Source organism: Dipodomys merriami, unplaced genomic scaffold, assembly GCF_024711535.1.
Source record: "Dipodomys merriami isolate MVZ:Mamm:240054 unplaced genomic scaffold, mDipMer1.0.p SCAF_2, whole genome shotgun sequence".
Classification (NCBI taxonomy): Eukaryota; Metazoa; Chordata; class Mammalia; order Rodentia; family Heteromyidae; genus Dipodomys; species Dipodomys merriami.
In genome coordinates, this window is record NW_027203381.1 from 85,432,435 (window position 1) to 85,458,431 (window position 25,997).

Consider the following 25,997-nt stretch of genomic DNA (forward strand, 5'->3'; position numbering starts at 1 on the left):
AAGCTGTGAATCAGATACATGGACAAAAATAGAATCCCGGAATCCTATCTCCCACTCGTGTCAATTAACTTCTACAACATGCCATAGGAAGAAATACTCTGTTCTTGATTCTCCTGCACAAGGGCTAAGTGGCATTTTAAAATATCACTTATTGATTGAATGTATGCATAAAGGAACAAAGTGCCTTATATAAAAGTGCCATATGTAAAAGAAGAAAAACATATTTAGATTGTGGGTAGACTACAGAATGGCTTCAAAGGAGAAAAATCAAAGCGGGCCCATTGGATTTATTGTCCACCTCATACTTACCTCCGTCCAGGGGTTGAAGCACTTTTCCACTCCTATACCATGTAATGTTGCCTTCTGGGTAACTGTCTTTTGAAATGCAGTCACCCAACTGTAAAACAAAGAAACAATACTAGTATTGAAAATACTAGTTTTTGGTTTGTTTGTTTTGTTTTTGTTTCAGTCAGGGGTATCAACTTGGAAACCCCAGAATACTTGGGAAATGCAAAGGCCTCAAGCCACTTATTTTCTGACTTGACCTAAGACATGCTATTTTATAGAATACTATTTTATCTAAAAGCAATGCTTTATATTTGGCAATATCATCTTGAGTACTTTTAAATGCGCAACAGATCCTGATGCCATTATCGAATCATATTTGTTTAACTGGCATTATTCATATTTAACAAATGCCATGATGACACTGACCCTCGGCCATAGTCTATAAGTCTTCCATTACATGAAACATTTAGTGAAAGTATAATACCTGTCGTGTGTCATACTAAGTTTATTTCTCACCATAAGTGCTTTCCATGTACTTTAATCCCCACCAGCTGTTTCAATGTCTTTTGGCTTCATTATTCAATGGTTTTCAGATATTATTCAGTAAATTTAATTCTACTCAAGGAATTTGGTTCTCCCCACCCCCCCAGGAAAATGCACACAAAGGAAATTTCAGATTTGTTTTTGCCAGTCCTGGGGCTTGAACTCTGGGCTTGGGCACTGTCCTTGAGCTTCTTTTTGCTCAAGGCTAGCACTCTACCACTTGAACTATAGCGCCACTTCTGGCTTTTTCTGTGTATGTGCTACTGAGGAATGGAACCCAGGGCTTCATACATGCGAGACAAGCACTCTACCACTAAACCACATTCCCAGCTCACTAGATACTGTTGCTTACTGCAAAAGATCATTACTCAGCTGATGTGCTGGAATGTGGAACTCCAGCCCTCTCCACTTTTCGGTACAGCTTTCCTTCTGGCCTTTGCTACTGGAATTATTCAAATTCCATCATCACATCCCTTTACATCAAATGTTTAGTGGTTTCATTTGTCAATAGAATAAAGCCCAAACTTGGAAGCTTGCTATGATCTAACCTCACCAGATTTATCCCTTAGTGTACATTCTTGACTTCTATCATAGCACACAAATTTCTGAAATGTTGAAAATCTGTTTCCCAGATAAGTCATTTTCTTCCTCTTCATTTTATTTCATTTTGCTGGAAAGGACTGTCTGTAGAAAATCTACTCATATTTTAATAATGCTATCATTCAGTTCACTCTCAAAGAGTAAGTTTTCTTTCATAAATGGACATACCTTCTTTCATTCATCATGGTCAAAGAGACAGCATGAAGGCCCCATTGTGCTCCACGCTCTCTGAATAACATCTTCAATGCTCAGCTCCTCAAGAGCAAAGTCCATCTTATTTATTCTGAACTCTGAGGCCACAACAGTTATTTTAACTCCATGTTAAGTAAAAGTAATTAGTATAAAAACAAACACTCACCTTTTTTAGCTGCTCTGTTTCAAGAAACGATGCTTTGTTTACAATTTCAGGTTGAGATGGCTGCTCTAAAGTTAAGTAGAAAAGGTTTGTAAGTATACAAAGACAAGAAAAGAGGACACCTGGGAGTTGTGATTTGGTTTAGCAAATGTAAGTCAAAACAGAAGAATGATAAACAATAAAAAACAGATTTTCCTATATAATCTGGATTTTCAAATTCTGGTAGGTTTATAATTTGCAAACATTTGCTTTATTATTCTAAACATTTCTTCAAATCCTTATAACATCTGGATGTTTTATGAAATGAATATAGATTTAATAATATAACAGAGGCTAGTGTATTAAGTAGGATTGGCCTTTGTATAACTATTATTGATTTGGAATTTAGTTATCAGACCTGTTCTCTAATCACAACACATAGAAAACATGGGAGAAAAAGCCTTTAGAGTAGACAAATAGGTATAATTAGAGTGTAGTGAAAAATACATAACTGAATTTAGTATTAACTATACCTTTGAAACTATATTTTGTATTAGAAATTAGGATAATGAATATTATAAATCTACCTATATTGAAGTTATATACTTTAATTATAACAAGGCAAATTTACTATCAGTTCAAAATATAATTTTACTAATAAAATTTTCACAGTGATTACTATCTAGTTTCCAAATGAACCAATGGAAACAAGCAGTCAGAAAGATAAAGGTAGAAGAAGAGAACGACTCAAATGGACAAGATTCATAGAAACAAGAGGCATTGAGGTACCTGATTTTTTATTTATTTATTTTGTCGGTCGTAGGTCTTGAACTCTGGGCCTAGGCACTGTCCCTCAGCTCTTCAGCTCAAGGCTAGTGCTCTACCACTTGAGCCACAGCACCACTTCTGGTTTTCTGGTGGTTAATTGGAGGTAAGTGTCTCCTGGACTTTCTTGCCCAGGCTGGCTTTGAACCGTGATCCTCAGATCTCAGCCTCCTGAGTAGCTAGGATTACAGGCATGAGCAACCGGCACCTGGCTGAGCTACCTAATTTTAACAAAAATGACCACAAAATAATGAAAAGTTGACTGAAATTCACTCCCAAAGAGATGCCAGTTCTGAAAAACCTAACAAGTGGAAATTAAAGTCCTAAATGTTGTCAGTATACTTTAATGATCTCACTAGTATGAAGGAATGCCTAAAAAAGTAAAAACTGAGAAATTGATTGGTTAAAAACAATGAATTATGTCTGAAATCCATCCTCTAAAAAACAAATATCTCACACAGATCTCTAATTTGGGAAACAAATACATCCAGTATATTTAAATACAAAGAAAAATTCATGGGGCTTAAATAAATAAACCAAAAATTTCTGGGCATTGATTGAGTGACCAGTGATTGAGTGACATTTTCTGAGATACTGAATTAACTTACCTAGTCAAATCAGAGTCAAAATGAACAACAAAATAAGTTATAGTTTCTCCTTCACTTACGTTATGTGTGGCATACAGGGAGAACTCTGGAAACTTCTTACCATAAATTCAGGCTCTCAATAGAACTATTAGTTTGGGCAGTGTGGCCAACTTTGCTTTCTATATTAACATGTAAAAGTGTCAAAACAGTTTTCCCCTTTTCACTTCCTCCTCCTATATGAACTGTACCTATCAACTTTGCTTTGGAAACTCTGTGATGGCTCATTGACACAGACATAATCCTAAACACATGGCTTCTTAGAGTCTTTGGTTGGTCCTCAGCAAAAGCCATAGTACACTTCCTTTACATCAAAAATGAACAAAACTGTGGCTAACCTAAGAAAACTTGATGAAAGTAGGCTTAAAATTTAGTCCTTTCCACATGTATATTCATTTTTCTATTTGGAAGAAAGTCATAGTGAATACTATCAAAACAATGTTAATACCTATTATATTTCTTTGAGTTATTTTCCCTTTAAAACTTGGTCTCAACCCTCTCTATTAGCTGCATATTTTGTATGCAATTTTCTGTTAGGTTAGGTGGCAACAATCGATGTGTAATTGTTGGAGGACCATAAAAGAGGACACGTACTATTTTAGCAAAATTGCATATTGATTCCAAAGTATTTCTTTAAAAAGAAACTTTATGTGCACAATGTCCTAGTATGATTCAAGGATTCATAACCAAGTAGAAAACTGAAAGAAAAAGAAATACCACAAATTTACTTACAGTGTTAAAACAAGTTAATCGAGGGTGGTGATTTAAAAATAAGCCAAATTTTCATCCTGAGCATCACCTTTCTCTAATATAACTCTAAAATCAAATGGTGGCTTTCATATATTTTCCTCAATGACCTGGCTATCTCAGTTGAAATGGATGGGAGTTACATCATCACCACAGTAAAACATTGAAATCTTATAGAGAGATTTAAAAATAAGTATCCCAACATTTATGCTAAATGTGATAGTATTTTATAGGTCATATATATGTATGTTTGCATGTATATATGTACGGACACATGTGTGCACATGTCTATGTGTTGTAGGAGAGAGTAACTGTTACCTTTAGTAGTGTAGAGTATTGCCATGTAATAAATGATAAGGTGTCATATAATGAATGATAAGGCCCAAATGACTCTTTTCCATCCCCTCCCCTTCCCTCCCTTCACCTTCTTTTCCCTTCCCCTCCCTTTCTTTTCTTTTCCTTCCTTCCTTCCTTCCTTCCTTCCTTCCTTCCTTCCTTCCTTCCTTCCTTCCTTCCTTCCTTCTTTTCTTTCCTTATTTTGGTGTCAGTATTGAAGCTTCAACACAGGGTCACTCATCTGGCTTTTTTTATTATTATTATTAAGGCTGGTACTCTACTACCTTGTACAGTTTTCACTATTATCCTTTGAGAGCTGTGGTTGGTTAATGATTAAAAGGAAAGCTACAGTTGATATTTATCACAGTTAGAAACAGTTCGTACAAAGAAGTTTTTTCTGCTATATTTTTTTTTGTTTTATGTGAGCTAGAGAAGTGAAACAGATTTTTTTTAAATGGCAATGAAGGAAATGGTGATGTACAGATAGGGGTTTATCATGAAGAAATATTCCAAGATAGTTACTTTCATTTACTTTAAGATCTAGCTTATGGTTAGTGAATGTTTCAAACATTATCATTGAACAAAACTAGAAATCATCAACCTGCTAAAATTTGTATTTCCTGACCTCCAGCCATCTCACAGGCAGGTGAAGATAAAGTAATAAAAGCAAGAACTCTTATATATCACCCTCATGGCTCTACTATTACTGTCAAAAATGACCTGCCGATAGCTCATTTTGACACAGGAGGACACAAACAGGCAGATGCGCTTTCAGGTGCTTTTCTCAGCAGCAACCCAAGCTCAGATTTGACAAAAACTTAAAGCTTACATGTCCATGAAATCATGTTGTGTATATCACTAATAGATGGGGGAAATTATATTTTATATATAAAGAATAAAATTGAAATATGCAATGTAGGCCTTATTCATTAAATGAAGAATTCTCAGCTTTTTCCTCCACTCCTCTTAAAACACTACTTTCAGATTGAATAACTTTGCTGGGGAAGATGGAAGAGAGATACTCAATTCTGATAAAGCATAAGAAATACCTAAATTCAAAGTTTTCAAATAGAAGCTTCCAAAGAACTCAGAAGCCAACAAACATGGCATGCCCCTAGAGAGCTTGTCAGATTGTGTCAAGAAACAGGCTTTCCTGTGTGTGATACCACAAAACACCAGTAGAGGAAACTCACATATTAGAATTGTGAAGTTCAAGTGCTTTATAACATCCCCTTCACTGCTCCCCCACCCTTTTTTATTTTATTTTATTTATTTATTTATTTTATTTGTTTTTTTTTGGTCAGGTCGTGGGGCCTGAAGTCTGGGTCTGGGCACTGTCCCTCAGCTCTTCAGCTCAAGGCTAGCGCTCTACCACTTGAGCCACAGCGCCACTTCCGGCTTTTTTCTTCTTGCTTATGTGGTGCTGAGGAATCGAACCCAGGGCCTCATGCAATGCAAGGCAAGCGCTCTACCATTGAGCCACCTTCCCAGCCCCTACCCCACCCTTTTTTTAAAACTGACATACTATGTTGCCCAGATTAGTCCTGAAGTTAGGACTCAAGTGATCTTCCCATCTCTACATCCAGAGTAACTGGATCTCTTTTCCATAAACAAATTATGAATGACATTGAAAAATGTAGCAGAATTCCATCGAACTGTACAGAATCACGTTTTCACCTTCCCCAACCCCCTCTCTCTTTTTAAAGCTCCTTACAAAGAGTTAAAAGAGCAAAACTCCTGAACATCTGAAGCATTCATTTAACTGATGAGGCCATCTCAGAGTCTTGGCTGAGGTCTGAAATTAGGAGCAGTTGTGACAAAGCAAGGTCTTCCTGTGATCAGCTCAGTGATTTCTTTTCCATCTCAACACTAACAGCCATTTGGCTCTCTGGGATCCCATTTGACCTCTGAGTCTTTTGCACAATCACTGGAACATTTAAAGGCCTATTCTTCCTTCTGAATAGTTTCATTAACCTCAAATGTTCACAAAATGCAAACAGTTTGATTTTGCTACTACTCAACTTTTGAAAATCGCTGATTTGTGGTGTTAATGCACCCATTGTTTAGAACTGGATTGGCCCATGTGTATACTTTCTTGTGTCTAAGCAATAGCTTAAAACTAAACAAATCAATCTGTGCTACAGGTAAAGTCATCCATCAGGATGTGTAGTTTGAATAAATATAATTTCCCTTTGCCCGTGAGCAAGGAATTCTGCCGCATGCTGCTGTAGGATTGGATCACAGGAGCCACACGGGATTCTACGGTACGTGGTGGGTGTTGCTAGGTGACTCAACAGAGGACTGATTGATGAGCCCAGTAACTCTTCCGTGACTGCCATATATGCATGCCAGAATGGATGTCTCCCAGTCATAGCTGCTGTTGGCTTCACAAAAAATGACCCAAAGTAAACTCATTATTTGAAAAAAGAAGTCGCAGAAAGTCCATATATGATCTTGTAAACACTGCCTTTATCGTGAGCTATGCTGTTCATTTGATTGGATTCCGAGTGTCTCACAGTTGCCATTTTCAAGAGTGTGCAACTTGTCTATGTAAATTCTCCCTGGCCCCCAGCCTGGAATGCAAATTCTGTTTCTGAGCATTGCTTTGTTCTCAACAACATTCAAAAGAGAAGGGGACAGTAGTGCTGGCCATGTGTGTGTATGGTTGGGGAAGAAGAAGGAGGGAAATGTTTTCTGCAGCACAGAATCCTCTGTATTCCAAAGCAGCTTACAGATTTACTTGAATTAGACCAACGGAATTTTTAGTTTCATATTTCTGTATAGCACTATGGCATTATTTTAAAAGAAAAAAAAAAGATTGAGAAAATGTCATGAATGAATCTCCTAAATGCAGCAACTTAAATTTTCTCAACTTCCTTTTATACTACCTTGACATTCAATAATTTTAATGGAGTATTAAAGGAACTTGGAAATAGAGAATTTCTATCCATTATTAGGAGAGTGCTGTCACTTTATATATCCTTGACATCTGGTTGTATTTATGGTATCATAAGATATATACATATATCCTATGAGCAGTGGTAAGTTCACTTGTTCTAATATTATCAGAACAAAATTTGAAGAAATAAAGAATTCGCTTGGGCTCTGGGAAAATTCAAAATGCTGGCCTTTGACTTTATGTGCTTCATGGGGGTAGACATGGCTGGCAAATACTTGGTACTTGTTCAAGTCTAAAATGATTGTAAGGTCAGATGATTTCTGGAATCTGCCTCCTAAACTGAACTGAACCATGCAATATGCTTTTTCAAGGCTCTCCTGGAGAATGTGTTTTCTTTGATAGTATAAGCACCCTTTGAGTCCACATCCTGAACCCATAGGAGCTTTGAAGTCCATATAAATACTTAAGGGAGAGACCTACTTAGTTGCATAAGTTATTACAGAAAATTGAAGGGGGGTGGAACCCAGCTTACTTGCTGTAGTTGAAGGCCCTCTGGGTTTTTTTCTTCACTATTTATTTTAATAATTACTAGGTGCTGTCAAAAAGTCTTATCAGAAAGCAGAAGGAATAAAAAAGTTGAAAAATAAGAGATATTCTTCCCTAATTAAAAAGGACTAGCTTTCTGAAACTTTTGAAACCTACTTTTCTTCCTGTAATTTCTAAAACATAAGGTAGAACTCTTTTATTTGAATCTTAAGAGATGAAATGCTTTAATTATACCTTCTCAAGTACCATTATCTATATATTATTATTAGGCAAAGGTAACTTTGCCATAGTGACTATAATAATTGTGCTAAGTTTCTTTTCTTTTTATTTTTTTCTTCTAAACTTAAACCTTTACCTTAACCTCACACACATTCATAGCTTGCTGAGAGTTTATATTATAGGAAATTTTCTTAGCCAAGTGAACACTTTAAATTCATCAATGAGCATTAAAGGACAGGACACATACACATATCATAAACATAAAAATTATATACTTAGATCTCTAGGTCACAAGATAGCCTGGTACTGCCATTGTATTTGTTGCTTGCATATATTAAAGTGGTAATTTAGAATGGTTCAGCCTAATAATCTATAGGTATTTCTTTCTGACATGTCTCTCTATACCTCAAAATATTTATTTGTATGACTCAGTGAAAATCACGGCTCATATGCCAGTTTTTTCTTTCTTTCTTTTTTTTACCACTTATTTCTGTGGTATTCAGATCTCAGAAAACTTTACACAACAAAAAACAAAGACTATTATTTTACTTCCTTGTTTCTTGTTGCAAATCTCCTCTTTCAATTTCAGACCCTACTTTGCTTGTGGACGGCATGCATGAGCAGAAGGAAGATCTGTAGAAATCTCCCAAGATACACGATATAGAGGCACTACAGGAAGCTCATTCTTTTTTCCTGAAGAACCTGCTGTAGGACTAGCCATCACTACCCCTTAACAGTCACATGTAGGGCTACTTACTGAACACTTTCACTACTGTTGGGGCTTCAAACACATTGTCCTCCGTCACCAGCATGCACACGAATCTCTTCTCGTCACTGATCTTTGCATTGCTGATAGACAGGGTGTAGTTTTCTGAGAGGTTCAATCTGTCTTTGTATTCCGGTACATCATCATACTGCACACTTTTCTTTGTAGAGGACCTGAAGGCGATAAATACTGGCGAGCCATCGGGCTTCTCCTGAAAATTGAAATAATGTGTTTTATTTAAAAGGACAAGCATATTCAGATGTATAAGATGACAGTCAGAAAAACAAACCTTCCTTGGTCACCTTCTTATACCAATATTTACTATATTTTTCTTCAAGAATAATAATAGGGCCTAACAGCCTCCAGAAGTCTTTGCTTCCAGAAAATTCACTCTTCCTAAGAAGGAAGCCGTAAGTTGTTTTACAGGTTGATTTAAATGTGGGGAAAGAAAAGGTGCTGAGCTCAAACCCACTGAGATTTTTTTTCCCACCATCTAAAGGACAAAATTAGGTGCTGTTTTGAAACTGACAAGGACTGGTCTTCTTCAATATAAAATTTAAAACATAAACTACCACAGACATGTGGAAAATGGTGTTCTGATAAATATTGCAGCAAGCAATATTCTTGAGCTGCAAATACAGATCTAGATATTCTGGGTAGCAATCTTCAGGCCTATTCTTTATTTTAATCCACATACATTAAAGGTCCCCCTCTTCCCACAGAGCGGATGCGGCTGACCTTTCTACGACCACCACTTACCCTCTCTTCCTGGAGAAGAGCATTTATCCTTGTAAAACAATCATGTGCATTAAGCAAGAAAATCAGGTTAACCACTAAAGTCCACATTTTTTACTACCTGAGTCATAAAACACAACTCAAGAGGCTTTAAAATAGTAATTTCTCAAAATGAGATTAAAATCTGGCAAATACAATGATGCCAAAGGATAGAGACGAGGCACATTTCTTCAAATTTTCTTAGCCAAAAGACCATTTAGTCTAAAATTGGGATCAATTCCTTTTTTTACTTACCTTACCAGGCCGCTGAGAAAATAAGAAAAGCATGCTGACATACTTGGAAAATTTTTTAAGGTTCTGTAGAGACTAACTTCTAAAAAAATATTTGTATTGGTCACTAGGCTTATCGTGGTGTCTAATAGTTTTACAAGTATATGAATACTTCAGTGATAGCGTTCTTACATCTTTTAGCCTTATCCCAGGTTTACAGTGAGAATCCTTGTCTTCAGTTATTTCTTCATGGTAGGATAAATAGACCAACACTTTAAGTTTCCACAGCCCTTCCCTTATGTTATTCATTTGTGAACAATTATGTGGCAGATGTTTTGGCTTTCTATGCAGCAGGTAATTGATTTAATGCTTGTAAGCACCTTGGAAGTTCGAATTCTAGTCTCATTTACAGATTAGACAATGAATCCTAAATTAGCTTCTCCAGGTCTCTGCTGCTGAGATGTGAGTTCAGTTTCCTGGCCTCCTTCTGACTATCCTGTTCCACTTTAGACAGTGGTTAGATACTTTTTCCATACCTAGCACTGTGGTTGATACTAATAAAGAGCTGAGAGGGTGGCACGGGAGGAGTGGACAACTGTGGTCTCCGTTCACTGGAAGTTCACAGTGATGAGGAGAAACTAACGCATCTTCTCATGTTTGCTTCCTTTCATTTCCCCCCTATCGCTTCCATTTGTCTTTCAGGTGCTTGCATTACATTAGAACATTTGTACAATTTCTGCAAAACAACGCTGACACAATAACTCAAATGTATCTCATCTGATTATTCCTGGGTCTTTTTGCTTAACAGACAATTGGAAACTGGCCATTACTGATTGCTTTTCAGTACTACCATTTACATGGAAACTATTCAGTGTCATACTTAACATTTTCTATGATCCCCAAAGACTTTTTTCACTTGATTCCATTCATTTTGACTGCAAGTTGATCCACAGATGAATTAATTGTGTGGTACACACCCCAAGCTCTAAGAATTTGGGAGGATGCTACATAGACTTCTCTCCTAGGTCTTAACTTCACCTTAGCATGTTAATAAAGATCTAGAAATACTTAGAGCTATCTAGAGAGAATCAGATACTAGGAGAAGGAGGGGGAAGTCAGAAGAGTGTCATGGTGTCCCCCCACCCCCTTCCATTCACATGCCACACACACACACACACACACACACACACACACACACACCCCACACACGGATTACAGTTTTGTAGTTCAAAATTACATTCGATGACTTCTTCAAGCAATTGCCACAACTCAGGTGCCCTTAAGTGCTTTGATATGTTTTGCTTTAGCCATTCCATCTCTGTGAGGAAGATACTCTTATCTCATTTGATATTGAATAGTAAGGATTCACTCACTTGCCCAGAACTCCGTGGGTTATCACCTATTAGTCTGGCTTCAGAAACCACAGGCTAAAAGACTGTCAGGTCAATTTGTGTATTCTGAAGAATTTTTTTTTCTGGGAGATGTGCGAAGAAAAAGGCCTAAAAAAATGAATCAAACTATACTTTTGTACAAATCATAATGAGTCACAAACCATAAAAGGCCATGAGAACTGTTGTTAAGGAGCAGCATCTAATGAGTTACTTGAGCACCAAGTGTTTTCCTTGCTCAAATTCCAGTTAATATTCAAGGAGCTAGAGATATCTCCTACCACGTCCATGGCTACCCTGGCTATGTGAAAAGAGCAAGAACACTGGGGAGCAGAGCCCCTCTATAAGCTCTGATTTATTCCCCACAGATGGTCCTTTGTGGAAATCTATATATCTCTACCTCTAATTCTTAAGAATGAATTTTTCACACTAGTAGGACCTAAGAATGGTGTGTTTATTGCATTTATTTTGAAATAGTGTTTTTTTTACAAACCTAGAAGTTGTATTGGCTCATCTAATACAGTTAATTCCAACCTTCTTACTTTGCTATACATGGATGAGCACTGCCATTGTATAAATTTAAAATTCCACACTTACATATTTCCATTTGCCAAACATGAGATTCTGAGGTACATCGAGTCGGCAAGGCATGATTATGGTATCTCCGTATGCTGAATTTACAGTATACCATCCAAGACCTTCAGGTGAAAGGAAAAACAAAAAGATATTTTAAGTGTTTTGTTGACATCATAGTATAGGTGTGTTGTGGAATGTATTTGTGGGTCATCTTTACTGTATTTAACAGAAATATACTCACAAAGAACACCTTTTAAATGATCAAGCTATACTTACATATATTTGAATTACTCTTTATGAATCTTTACATATATATGTACATACATTTAAAAATACTGTCCAAGCTAAAGAAAAACTACCAAAGCAAGAACTAATACATTTATAACCACAATTCAATTTTATTTGTAAGAAGAAAAATGAGAAGGCAAAGAGCACTTTAAAGCTGTAGAGGTTGAGCCAGGAGCCAGTGGCTCACGTCTGTAATCCTAGCTACTCCGGAGGCTGAGATCTGAGGATGGCAGTTCAAAGCCAGCCTGGGCAAGAAACTCCATGAAACTCTTACCACCAGAAAACCAGAAACGGCACCGTGGCTCAAGTGGTAGAGTGCTAGCCTTGAGCTGAAGTGCTGAGGGACAGCACCAAGGGCCAGAGTTCAAGCCCCATGATGGACAAAAAAAAAAGCTCTAGAGGTTTAAATATTAATTTAATACTTTTCCATAAAATATATAATACTAATATATTAATGAATATTAATATAATAGTAATATAAAATTTCTTTTAAAATTGTTATTTACAAAGAGGTTAGCATTTTAGGGGGACAAAGAAATCTTATTTAAACCACAATTTGTTATTACAAGATGAAAAGCTCCTTGGTCTTATTGATGAGTGGGAAATCTATAAATAATAGGTAATTAAAATGTCAAAACAAAGATTTTTTTCATTGGAATGTAAAATATTCATCATATTTGTATATAATCATGAGGTATGAAGAAATCAAGCATTTTGGGACAGAAAGACAAATATTATACGTTATTTCTAAAATAGTAGATCTGATCTGAAAGGAGAGACTAGAAATGTTTGGGAGAAGAGGATAGAGAGAGATTGGATGTTTTGGTACCTAATTATTACAACATAATGGGGTGACTATAATTCATAACACTCTACTGCTGAAAGGTATAATGTTGAGGACTCTAAACCTAAATAAATTTTAGGTAACTTATACTGATTTGTTCAGGACAAATGGTATATTGCATAAATATATTCAAATGTCGTACTGTACCCCATAAATATGCATAGGTTTTTCATGTTGAAAATTTTAAAAGCTCACTCAAGTTAATAGCAATTAATAAACAAGTTATATAGTTGAAGTTATTTTGTCTACAAAGGTATTTAAAATGTAAAACAATTTAACAAGGTATGTCACAACTGGACATGCATGTGAAGGGGGTAAACTATAGAGACAAAATGGTATTTTGTCCACCAGGTGGTGCCAAAGGGCAAAGCTACAGCAATCTACAATTCATAAATAAAATCATTTTGTCTTTCTGAAGAAGCAGGACTGCAGAGATGCTGTCATTCTCGGTTAACCACAGTATGTGCAAATCTTTTATATAGAGGCTAAACTCATTCACTTTTTTAAGGTAAAAAGAATAAAATATCCATTTTAAAATAATATTGATTGAAAAGGATACTTCCCCTTTAAGCAATTTATCCGCTGAATACAAACATAAAGAACAAAGAGCAAAGTTAATGTAAATATGCAACACAGCAACATTTTCACAATTGCTAAGATACAGAATGCAAACGATGACAAGTGATAATGTGTTTTCACTTGAGTGAGAGAAGAGGTACATCTTAAATTGTTTATTGTTATATAATAAGGAATATTTTTTCAAAAAAATTAACATTAACATATTACAACTACATTTTGGTTTTGAAACATCAAACACCAGAAGATTGCAAATGCAGAGATGACCGAGTCAATCTTTTTTGAATAAAAAATAATGGGGAGGAGAGGTGCTAAATGCATTTTTTTGCTTTATTTATTAATGGTGAAGTTGTAAACATGCTAGGCAAGCGCTCTACCAATAACCTACATTGGAAACCTAATGAGCATTGAGATACATAGTCACAGATGTGCAAACTAATCACATTTAACACACAGCTTTATTTCCAAACAGTACTTGCTTTCTATGCTCCTTGTTTCCTCAGGAATTTCTACCATGTATTGTGTGACCTGTCCATATACAGGTGCAGGTCTGACAAGCCCGAGAAGCCATTGTGTGAGTCTATGAAGTGAATTCAAGATGAATTGTCTTTCCTTCATATGAGGTGGCAGGACATGTCTCCATGTCTTCTAACTGATGGGTTCCCACCCATGAGTAACAACAAGCAACTTAAAGTCTCGGGCACCAATAAAGTGAATTTTTTGCAAAGTAAAGGAAAAAAAAACCAACAACTAACCAACAAAACAATGACAAAATTCCAATGGTCTTTTCCAAAATTATAATGCTTTGTTCATTTTAGGAGACCATTTTTCTCCTCTCCCTTCTAGAATATCAATGTGTCCTACACACACAGAATTTTTCAACAGATTTTAAAACTGTCTGACTTTCAAGAACCTGGTATATCATTAATATGAAGAAAGTACAACTGCAACAGGGAAAGGATTACACATTTTAAGTGTTTGTGTCTCCAGGAGCAATGCTTGGTGTTTAAAGGACCCCTAGTAATATGATTTCTCATTTGATTGCTGAAGAGGACTTTTCTACTTTGTTATCAAATTCGCATCTTTGCAAACCAGAGAGAATTTGTTAACACTAGAACTTTAAGTGATTTCTTATTCCTAGTGCATATTCTAAAGGCTGACTTATCTTACTTTCGATGTGCAGGTCAGTTACTTGAGTTTTGTCCTTGCATAAAAGGCAATCTCTGTCTTGTGGAGGGAGAAAAAAGCGTATTTTGTAGCATATTTTTACAGGTTTCTTGGTTGGGAAGATAGAAAGATAATCTCCTTTCCATTCAGGTGAAATTAGAGGTTGTTTGTGCTTTCTGACGTGAAGATGATACTGAGCATGTTCCTTTCCTCATTTGTGATGAGGACAAAGCAAAAAGTTAGTGGATTTTCAGTTTGTTTTATTAAAGATATTTGGAAATTCATGGATTTTCTTTTCTTTTCTTTTAGTAACAATACCAAATATGGAAGGAGTCAGGACTGAACTCTGAAGAGCAGAGCAAACAGAAACAAATAGGACACATGAGAAGAATGAGGACAACAGCCACAGACAGAAGCTTTGTTCCTCAGCCCCTGGGCAGAATGAATGATTGGATAGATGGCATTAGGAGCCATACACTTGTGCTTATTTTAGAATCACATTTCAAGTCTGCAATAGTCATCAATGTTTTTCTTCTAGAAAGAGGAGACTGAATCCAGGGTTATCATAGAGCAAGATTAAAAGCTCGCATCTGTGGGAGAGCTAACTTCTCCACCCCCTAGGGATAAAGTGGCTCCTAAGACCTTAGTGATCTGGTGATGAATTAACAACCTAATTTGTAGAGATGTCTTAACCTTTGAGATGAAGTGCCAGCAACAGCCAAAGCACCTGCAACCTCCATGATTCTGTTTATACTTTTCACAGAAGAAAGAGCTTTTTAATCTTTGAATTACCACATCTGAAAATTCAGTTGAGCTTACTAGACCTCCCTTGTAATTATGTCCCTGTAATATTAGTTGATTAAACTACTCATGGTTTTGTAGTCTCCAGATGAATAGGCAGCACTGCAAATATAGAATTCTTATGATGTCCTTAAAGGATTCTAAAATACAAGTAAATGCATATGTGCATAAACATGAGTTTTTCTCTGCAGTGATAATCTGATGATATAAATGACTAGATATCTCAGATATTTTATTGATATTTATATGTTATTTACTCTAAATACTTAAGGTATTTTGTGAAATATTTTTGCTATTTATGTCTTCAAATGTAAAGATGTAAAGAGAGTTCATACTTGAGAAGCAGTATGTAATTTTAAATAAGCTTATTAACCAAAAAAGAACAATATATTTAGAAAAGTTACATAGGAGAATTGAATGGAAACAAAATGTGGTAAGAAAAACCTCTTGACTGATATATCTAATGTATAGAATCCTAGGCAAGTTCTTGAACACTCAAGCTAATTACAGTCACATATCTGTACAGCAAACAGCTTATAAGGAGCATCAAAAACAGACTTGCAAAATTTTGAAGCTAGGTGGTCACTTTTGCTCTCTGATTAAGATAATTAAAAATCCAAAGGTTTTGATCACTCCAGTGACGAATGATTTTTCCATAAAAAATAATTGTCCAGTTCAGACTGATCATTTTCCTTGCATTGTTGACATATCGGTGATATATACAGGCATTTGAATTGGGGCATCTTAAAAGTCAGAATCTGCTGCCACATTTCCAGTAGAAGAATAGCAAGTAGCATAGAAAATTGGGTTAATTGTTATTTATTACACTGATACTTTAATCGCATCACTATCCTTAAAAGCACTTTTTGAGCCCTGAAGCCTTATTAAGGTGCCATAAGTGTTAATTGCAAGTACAAATTGGCTCGGAGTTTATGGCATAAGAACTAAATCCTAGTTTCATAGAAATTTGTACTTACTAGCAAAGACTTACTTGAACAAGTAAATTATGGGAGAGGGTGTAGGTGTAAGTGAAAGTTGATTATTAAAAATATTGTCATATTGATTTGAGGAATTTTGGTAAATCTGCTAATGCTCTTATTTATTAATGAGTTAGAATATGCAAAACTCTTATTGACATGTGAATACTTCATAATACCAGTTTATAGCAGTGTTTCTTAGTTGGTCACTAGATTGGCAATGTTATAAGCAGAATATAAGAAAGCTGGATTGCAGCATCTCTACTATTGATCAGATGAGAGTTGCCCATTCCCTCCATGGCAATAATTAGATATTACAAATGTACCTTCTGTGGCAAAATTGTCCCCATACACTTCACTGAGAACCACAGGTGTAAACCTTTGATCAATTTCTGATACTCAATAAAACTATGGGTTTCAAGGCAGAAGAGTTTAAAGTCATATACACTAAACTAGAGAAAAACAAAACAAAACAAAACATAATTGAATAGAAGCAAAGGGATCAAGGCAGATGGGGTAAATAATATCTGGTTAATATAAAGTTTGTTTTTACACATTAATGTATTATTTAAAGTATAATAGGGGGATACATTGAAGACTTTAGGTTTTGGTCATCAACTTTTTATAGAAATGAGTAAGATACGTTGTTCTAGCAAATCCTGTTCATATACCACAATCAAGCACCAACTATTCACTCTGTATATAATCTTTCTAAGCTATACATGGCCTATATATATCTATTTCTATATCTCTCTATATAAAATTTAATAACACAAACTATCATAGTTGTGCTGGTACAGTGAATTACATATCTTGAAGAAGATAGTGAAACTATGATTTTATGATTCCACCCTAGGAAGTTAACTCATAATTTCTTCTTTCCCTATATTATCAAATTAAACAATAATTTAGACAAGAGTTTACATTTCATACAGGTCATTATATGTATATTTATGTATGCAAATACAAATACATGTGCACATATACACATATACAGGTATTGTGGGTGACAGGCACAAGAACTATAATTCATCAGTAATTTGGCATGGATGGAATATAGGAGGAAATTCTGATTATATCAGACATTTATTAGGGAGAATAGGAAAGTTCTTTTCTTCTTTCTTTCTTTTTTTCCATTTAAGTTATTTGGTTATATTTTCCCTTCATCAAGTTTCATTTAAGTAATTTGTCCACATTGGATAACTGTTGGATCTGAGGTAGGGAAATTATTGTTCAACTGTGTATATCCTTTCACAAGCCAGATGTGTGATATAGACATAATGAAATAATGTCTACAAACGTGAAAAAAAATTTGGTCTTTTATTTTTCCCCATTTCCTATTTATTTATTTATTTATTTATTTATTTATTTATTTATTTATTTATTTATGGTAGCATTCTGTTCAAGCTTTGATTATTGTTGGCTTGACCTAGGAAGTCTTTTTTTTTTTTTTGGTCATGGGATCTGAACTCTGGGCCTGGGCGCTGTCCCTCAGCTCTTCAGTGGAAGTGTAGAGCTCTACCACTTGAGCCACAGCATTACTTTCGGCCTTTTCTGCTTATGTAGTATTGAAGAATTGAACACAGGTCCTCATGCATGCACTCTACCACAGAGCCACCTTCCCAGCCCTATTTCCTATTGTTTTACATTAGAAATACTAGATGAATGGTTGGCACACTCTGAACAGTATCTGGAGGGAAAAGGATCATCTCGTTAAACATTAGTATGTCAGATTATGTTTTAAGATACTTTCTCTTTATTTTGATTACAAAATTTGGTATTTTATCAGTCTCTATCACTACTGATCCATAGGTTAAGGTAACCATCTCTTTTATGCAACAGGTCTACATAAAGTTTAAGGTACATGTATCAGTATTGGTATTGATTGCTGTGCTATGCATTGATTTGTATGCACATTTTACTGCAAACATGGGAGCCCCGGTGAGGCTGAGCCGTCACAGTGCCCACTCCACCCACTTTGCTTAGGCTTTCCCCACCTGTCCCTCGCAGTTTTCATTCCTTGAGCCTGTCCATCTGAGTTCCTATGTGTTCTTTCAAGTCTGTCTCAAAAACCATCTCTTCTGTATGTCCATTCATGTACTGGCTTTCACTGAACTCTTGATTCAGGCAAAGTATTAGCTATACTTGGAGGAGGAAAACATATAAATAAGATTCTAAGGGCTTTTGTTCAAGGAACCTGATGGAATTAGCACCAGGATCACAATGCCAGAGTAGAACACAGATCTCCATAATGCTGTGAGTCCCTTGAAAAGAAGTGAGAATCATAGATACTATTTTCTTCTTCTTGAATATATTTTGATATTGAACATATATAATATTCACTTAGTGAAGGTGACAGTATTTCCATACTAATGAGGAAACTAAATTACATTGAGAGAGGTTTTCTGACATCAATCAAGTCAAAAATTTTATCTGCATTTAGCATTCCAGAAAACTGTACAGGAGTCATTGAAATTCTAGAGAATTCAGACTAAATGTGGATATAGGAGTGCTGTGATGATTTAAAATGAGTGTCTTAAAATACTCTCCTCAAAAAGGTGATTTTACTTTAAAAAATACATAATGAAATACAATACACACACAAGAAAGATCCAGCGTTTCATTTGAAATGTCACTAAAAGCACTGGAATTTTTAGGGTTTCTTTAACAAGTTCCCTCACATTCCTTGTTCTGAGGAGGACCCTGGGCATCTCCCACACTTGTCCAGCTGTCTTGCAGCCATCCTGCCTGAGATCCAGTCTTGACTAGACTACAGAGGATCTTCATGTCCTTCAGTGGCTGAGCTTAAATTAAAAAAAATGAAACCACACAGAAAACTACTTCATGCTTTTTTGGTGGGGGTGTGTGGCAATCAATTGAACCAAAATAAAATTAGGTTTCATATATAAAAAATAATAACAAGTTTTATTTTACAGTATACTTTCCTAGTAAATGAGACTGACAGAAATCATAATCATGCTTTCAATCTACTATAGATTATATTGGTTATAGCCTATAAGCTGCTACACAATACTATATTAAAAAAACTAAAATATATATGTAAGCAGTAGCTCATGTGAACTGAACTTCTTGAGGTTGACTACTTTTTATTTTTGCCAGTCGTGAGCCTTGCACACTGGGCCTTGGTGCTGTCCCTAAGCTCTTTTTTGTCTTAAGGCTAACACTGTACCACCTGAGCTACAGCACCCATTCTGGGTTTTTTTCTGTGATTAATTAGAGATGAGGATTTTCCTGCTGAAGCTGGCTTTGAACCATGGTCCTTAGATCTCAGCTTCCTGAGGTGCTAGGATTACAGACATGAGTCACCAGTATCCTGCTTGCTTTGGCTACATTTGTCTTCCACATTTCTAAATATCTAGGGCTTTGTCTTTAATAATGAGAACCACTACTCTTATAATTAGCCAATATGATAAAAATCAGCAAAATATTATTTTCCCTGTTCTCCCATGCCCCATTTCATTTTTTCCCACATTTCTTCTTGTTTTGTCTCTGTCTGAATCCCTACGGCTTTATTTGGCAATTGGCATAACTTATGAGGTAGGTATTTAGCACTTATACCTTAGTATTCCATGGGTTAATATATCACAAACACTAAAGTTCCACTACTCTGAATATTTTCTCAGCATACAAGTCAGGTTTAACTATTTAAAAGAGTCACTTTCCTGTGCATTTTAGCCTATTAACTGCATTGAAACTGTGGCTACAGTTCAGCTACTTTAGCAAGAAGAATAGTGGTACTGTATTCATGGAACTCCATCAACAGGAAGGCAGACACAATGCTTCACAAAAGAGGATTGCATCATCTGCAGTAATGGGAAGGTTTGGAATTTAAACAAGAGTCTGTCTTCAGAAAGAATTCATAGTTATGGTGATATTATTAGATTTGTGGGTTTTTTTTTTGCAAATAATCCAATGCCATGACAACAACAACAAAAATCTTGGGTATGAGAAAATCCAAGCTGTCCTTGATAACACTCCCAAATCTCCAAATAACAAATTCCAAATAGCTTTAATATTCTTCAAAATGGTTTAGGGATAAAATACATTGCAAAGATTTTTAAAAGATAAAATCACCCTTGTTTTCACAGAGAGCATCTATTAATAACAGCCTTGTTAATGTTATTTCTTTAGCATTTAAAGAAATATTCAACCACATTAGAATAACAGACTGAGAGAATTCTGTTTTATAATTGAAGTTGAGAAGTGCCAGGGCTGACAAATACATTGGTAAGGCTGCTCAAGAAATGTAACTGAGCTATGTTTCTGAACTAAGTGATCTTGTCCAGAGTACTACCTTCTGGTATATTCTGCTTTAAGTATCTAACTTGGTACTGAAGAATGTTTATATTGGTTGAAATAGCTTTTTGCTCTTTTCTTCAAATAAATTCCTATTAGCATTGCCTAGGTCTCTTGAGGATGTAGATTTGTATAACCAAACATAATAAGCAATAAAGGTTAAAAAGCTATTTAATAAGGTTTTCGACATATTTGGTATAGCTTTGCTAGCTGATTTCAGAGATTTAATTTGTGTAAATTCCATGCGTTTAATTGACAGCTCTCAGAGGGGTTGCAGGGTAAGTTAAGGTAATAAGGAGAACATGGTATTTATATGATATTTTCCCTGTGTTCATATCATATGATCTAGCTCTCTAGCATTGAGGAAGATGGGGAAATAGAAACAGGTGTCCAAGATACTCTTTTTGAAAATACATAAAGCACAGCGTGAGATAAAGTTTTAAAGGAAAAAAGTTTCCTGTACAGGTTGCAATAATTTTCCTATATTACATTTTTAAGCTATTTATCTATTTAAAGAAATTATCTTCAAGTAGTTGTAAAAAAGTGTTTCAGTTCAGCATGTCACCTTGTGTGTACAGTCCATCTAGATCATTGTCACCTCTTTCATCATCTTTCCCCATCTCGCCCATCCCCACCCACTCCCTCAATTTACCTGGCTCCATTTTCACACGTGCACATTGAATGCTATGGATTCTTTTGCCCACTCTTCCTCTATTTTCTGATTTTTTCCCCTTGGTTTTGACCCTCCCAGACAACACATGTCCCAGCTTCTTGGTATTCATTTTGTTAATAAGTCTGTTGTTCAAAGGAGTGACACTACTATAATCCTTCTTAGCATATAGCTTACTTTAGGTAATGCTTATGCATATAGATGAATATACTCCCATACATGTTTATGTGTGCAATTATAACTTAGCTAGAGGATTTGGTGAAGACTATGATTGAATAAGCACAGAAGCTATGCTTATCACAGCTTGTCCCTGATGGAAACTCAGCTGGGTGATTCTGGGATAGATGAACTTAGATAGAACACCAGTATCTATTAATATTTTAACATTAACTTTTCATGGATTCCATTTTCTCTGACAATCTAATTCTTAATTGATGAGTGGGAGGAAAGGTAGGAAGGTACAAGGTAATTTAGGAAGGCAGTGAATGGAGATGAGAACTATCAGGAACTGTGCTGGAAGGTAGTTTTGTTATTTCTAAGGGTGTCAGAATGGAAAGATGAGCAGGCCTTTGAAATTGTCACTGGGAAAGCTGCCTCCAGGTTTGAAACTTTTCCTAACTTCTAAAGATTTAAAAAAAAACACAAGAACTCTTTGAAGACTTAATCCCCGGAAGCCAATTTTAAGTTTATATGTTGAATATTCACACTGCAATTTAGAAAATGGCTTAGTGTTTATCCCTCTGAAGAATTTTCAGAACCTCACTACCAAGGACAAGCTGACAAAACAAAAACAAATAAACCAAGAAAATGATGGGGGGGTAGGGGGGACCCAAAACCCAGAGGTGGGCAAATAGCTCTTCCTTAGTCTGTGATTCCACAAGAACTTGAGCATGTGGACCGTTAGTAAACTCCACACTTGCCTGAGAATTCTTGCAACCGGTTGCTTTTCTGTGCTTGTTAAAGTCTGCAGTATGTGTCATCAGTGTCTCTGTCACATTTTCATGGTCTTATTTAAACATCTGCTAAATAAATATTTAATTTGCTTTGTTTATTATTTAGGGGGAAAATCTTTATGAGGTAGAGCTGACATAAAAAATGTAGATCACGAAGCTTTAACTGCAGGAAGCGTAACTCACCAATGACTTCACTGCTGCAACTCTATCAATAGATTTAGCTCCAGCCACATGTTTTACCAGCTATTCCCAGCTAATGACCAAGTGCAGCAGGTGTACTAAAGCAAGTCAGCAAGCATAAGAGAGTTATTCCTAGGCGTGCTACCAACGACTGGCTTACCAGCTCCTTGGTGCCTGACAAGGTTGCTTTCACCCAGCCTTCCTTTTACTTTGTCACTTAGGGTTCTATTTGTTTATAGTCTGCTAACTCTCCCAGCCCCTCCAGTTCCCTCCTCATTTTTTTCTCACATAGATTTTTTCCTTTCATAATGTTTGCCTGTTCAGTCTGTTTGGCCTGAGCTTTCCCCAAATCGCAAATAACTCTTGACTAACTCGGAGAGAAACTGGGAAGAAGATAATTACATTTACTCTCTTGACATTAGTAGACTATCAGATTCTGGAAAAATAGAATGTCATTATGGATGCAGTAGGAAAAATAATATGGTTTAGTAAGTAGCTAATTAAATTAATTCTTTTTTATTTATAAACCCTTATCTCAAAACAGATCAAAGGCTTAAATGTAAGACCTTCAACCATAACATTTCTGGAAGAGAACATGTTGGAAAATTCCTTGACATTGTCCTTGGATGAATTCCTTTTGTTGTATTGTGACACAGAAAACATAGATAACAGAAGCAAAAACAAGCAAGTATGACTATATCAGATGTAAAAGCTTCTACTACAAAATGAAAAGGCTATTTAAAGTTTCAGAGAAGATATGTCAAATGATACGTCTGTTAAAGGATAGAATCCAAAATACATAAAGAACTCACACTATTTAATAAGAAATAAACAGGTAAACAGGTTAATATGGACATACGAGCTAAACAGGTTATTTTTTCAAGGAAAATATGCAGATTGCCAACAGTTATGTGAAAAATGTTTAGCATCTGTAAAAAAAGTCAAATACACAATGAGATATTAATTCATGCATATTAGGGTATCTACTATCAAAAAGAAACAATAGCTGTGAGTGTAAGTAGAGGAAAAAAGCTGTACAATGTTGATGGGAATGTAAATTGGTATAGACATTGTAGCAATAATATGGAGGTTTTTCAAAATGTTAAAAATTACCATATGAGCCGGGCGCCGGTGGCTCACACCTGTAAATGCTAACTACTCAGGAGGCTGAGATCTGAGGATCACGGTTCAAAACCAGACGCAGAAAAGTCTGTGAGACTCTTATCTCCAATAAAACACTAGAAAATCAGAAGTGGCGCTGTGGCTCAAGCAGTAGAGTGCTCATCTTGAGCTGAAGAGCTGAGGGATAGCGCCCAAGCCCAAAGTTTAAGCCCCATGACTGACAAAAAAACCCCAAAATTACCATATGATCTAGCAGTCTTTCTACAGCAGATATATCTATAAGATATAAAACCATGATTTGTACTCCTCTGCTTATTGAAGCATCATTCACAATAGCAAAATAAGGAAAATGTAAGTATATGTTGATGGGTAAATGAAATTAATGTGTCTGTGTGTGTGTATGCATGCGTGCGTGCCTGTGTGTGTGTGTGTGTGTGTGTGTGTGTGTGTGTGTGTGTGTGTGTGTGTAGAGAGAGAGAAAGAGAGAGTTTTGACTATTATAGTATTATTGTCAAGCCTTAAAAATGTATCTTGCTACTTGTGAATATGAGTAATTTGAGGGACAGTATGTGAAGTAAATTAAGCTCAAAAAAGAAAGACAAATAGGGCATGATTTTACTTACATATGAAATCTAAGAGTCAAGTATATATACAAAAGAGAAGAATGGTGGTCACTAAAGGTAGGAGATGGGAGAAATGGGGAGATGCTGACCTTGGTACAACTGGATGCCATTGTAATTGTAAGCAACTTTAGAAAACTAAAGCACAGCATGAAGATGATAGTTAATAATATAATATTTAACATAATACAATACTATATCATGTGGAAATTTACAGAGAGTAGATGTTTTTTACTCTTACCACACACACACACACATACATACACATACACACACACACACACACAAACCTGCTATTATGAGACAGAATGATTTGTCAGATTATAGTAATTATTTCACCATATATATGCATATAAAATTTTATAATTAGGACCATAAATGTTTATTATAAAAATAAACAAGTTTGAAAATAGTAGAGCAATAACTAATTATAATAATAAGCACTATATGGTATTTTATAGTTCATATTGTTTTCACATATATTGTACATATGTTGCATTTGGGCTTCCTCAAAATCCTGCAGGATAAGCAAGGAAAACTGTATTTAAGCAAATATTATGATTCTTTATTTTACTAATAACTTATTATCCACTCTACAAAGCCAAGATACATCAAGCCCATATCATCACCAATACATGATAGAGCCAGGACTCAAATCTTCAAGTCCAATTCTTATTTTTATATTATCATAATTTCATTATTTTTAATTAGTTCTTCAGAGGGATGTCAATTCCTTGTGAGTACAAGGCGCCTTGATCAATTTGCTCCTTGCATCATTTTCTCTCCCCTCTGATACCCACTATCCCTCAATTTTCCTGTTTTATTTCACATATATACATAGAATATTATGACTATATTCCCTCACTGTTCTAATTCTTACCACTGTTAGATATAGAAGAAATAATTCAGTGTGTTTATTCCATTTAATATGACAAATAATTCATTAATATTATTTGAAAATATTAAAATTTTTACACACTTAAATACTTTTTAATATCAGTAGATTTGAGAGACTAAAAAGAACAAAACCTATTATATTTATTCATTTCTCTATCAATGGGATGCTGTATAACAATTAAGCACCTTTGTCAGGAAATACAATACATTCCAAGATAGCATATCTCATGAACAATATAATGTAAAAATCCATGATAGGAAAACCCAAGTGTGTTAGCTTGGTTCAGATCAGGACCTTATTAGAAGGCTAAAACAGTCTTTTAATGTGAAGAAGGCACTCAGACAGCAGGCAGGGTACCATTTTATTCATATAGCATGCTCCAGTAGAGGCAACACACAGACCACCAAGAAAACAAATGTTCTCAAGGACTAAAATGACAGAGCTGCTTTGTCTTTACCACCAAAACTTCTTCTCACAACTACACCTTTTAAGTGAGTTAAAAGTTTATGCACATACCAAAATCCTTTATGAGAATTTCCATTGAAACTTTATTCCCTTGTTTAAACTGGGAATCAACTGACTTATCCTTTACTAGGTGTATGAATAAAAAAAAAATGTGGCCGATCTGGGGAATGAATATTATTCAGCCATAAAAAAGGAATAAGCTAATAAATCATGAAAAGACATGGTGGCCACTTAAATATATCATGCCAAGTTTTTTTTAATGGGCACATACTCTGAATATATATTCTGGAAAGAATGAACTGTGAAGAAATTAAAAAGCTCAGTAGATTCTAAGAGCCTGAGGGAAGAAAGATGCCATGATTATATTGAGCACAAGAAACTAAGGAGAGTAAAATTATTTTAA

At 35.5% G+C, this 25,997-nt stretch overlaps 1 protein-coding gene across 2 annotated transcripts in view; it reads right to left on the reverse strand.

Moving 5' to 3' along the window:
- Alcam (activated leukocyte cell adhesion molecule) overlaps nucleotides 1-25,997 on the reverse strand; it is a 178,792-nt gene that overhangs the window by 34,139 nt on the left and 118,656 nt on the right. For both annotated transcript variants that reach the window (XM_070030328.1, XM_070030327.1), the window contains exons 2-5: nucleotides 11,738-11,838; nucleotides 8,739-8,958; nucleotides 1,790-1,854; nucleotides 310-397 (exon numbers count right to left, since the gene is read on the reverse strand). In XM_070030328.1, coding sequence (XP_069886429.1) covers nucleotides 310-397; nucleotides 1,790-1,854; nucleotides 8,739-8,958; nucleotides 11,738-11,838 — 474 coding nt within the window. The remainder of the gene's footprint in view (nucleotides 1-309; nucleotides 398-1,789; nucleotides 1,855-8,738; nucleotides 8,959-11,737; nucleotides 11,839-25,997) is intronic.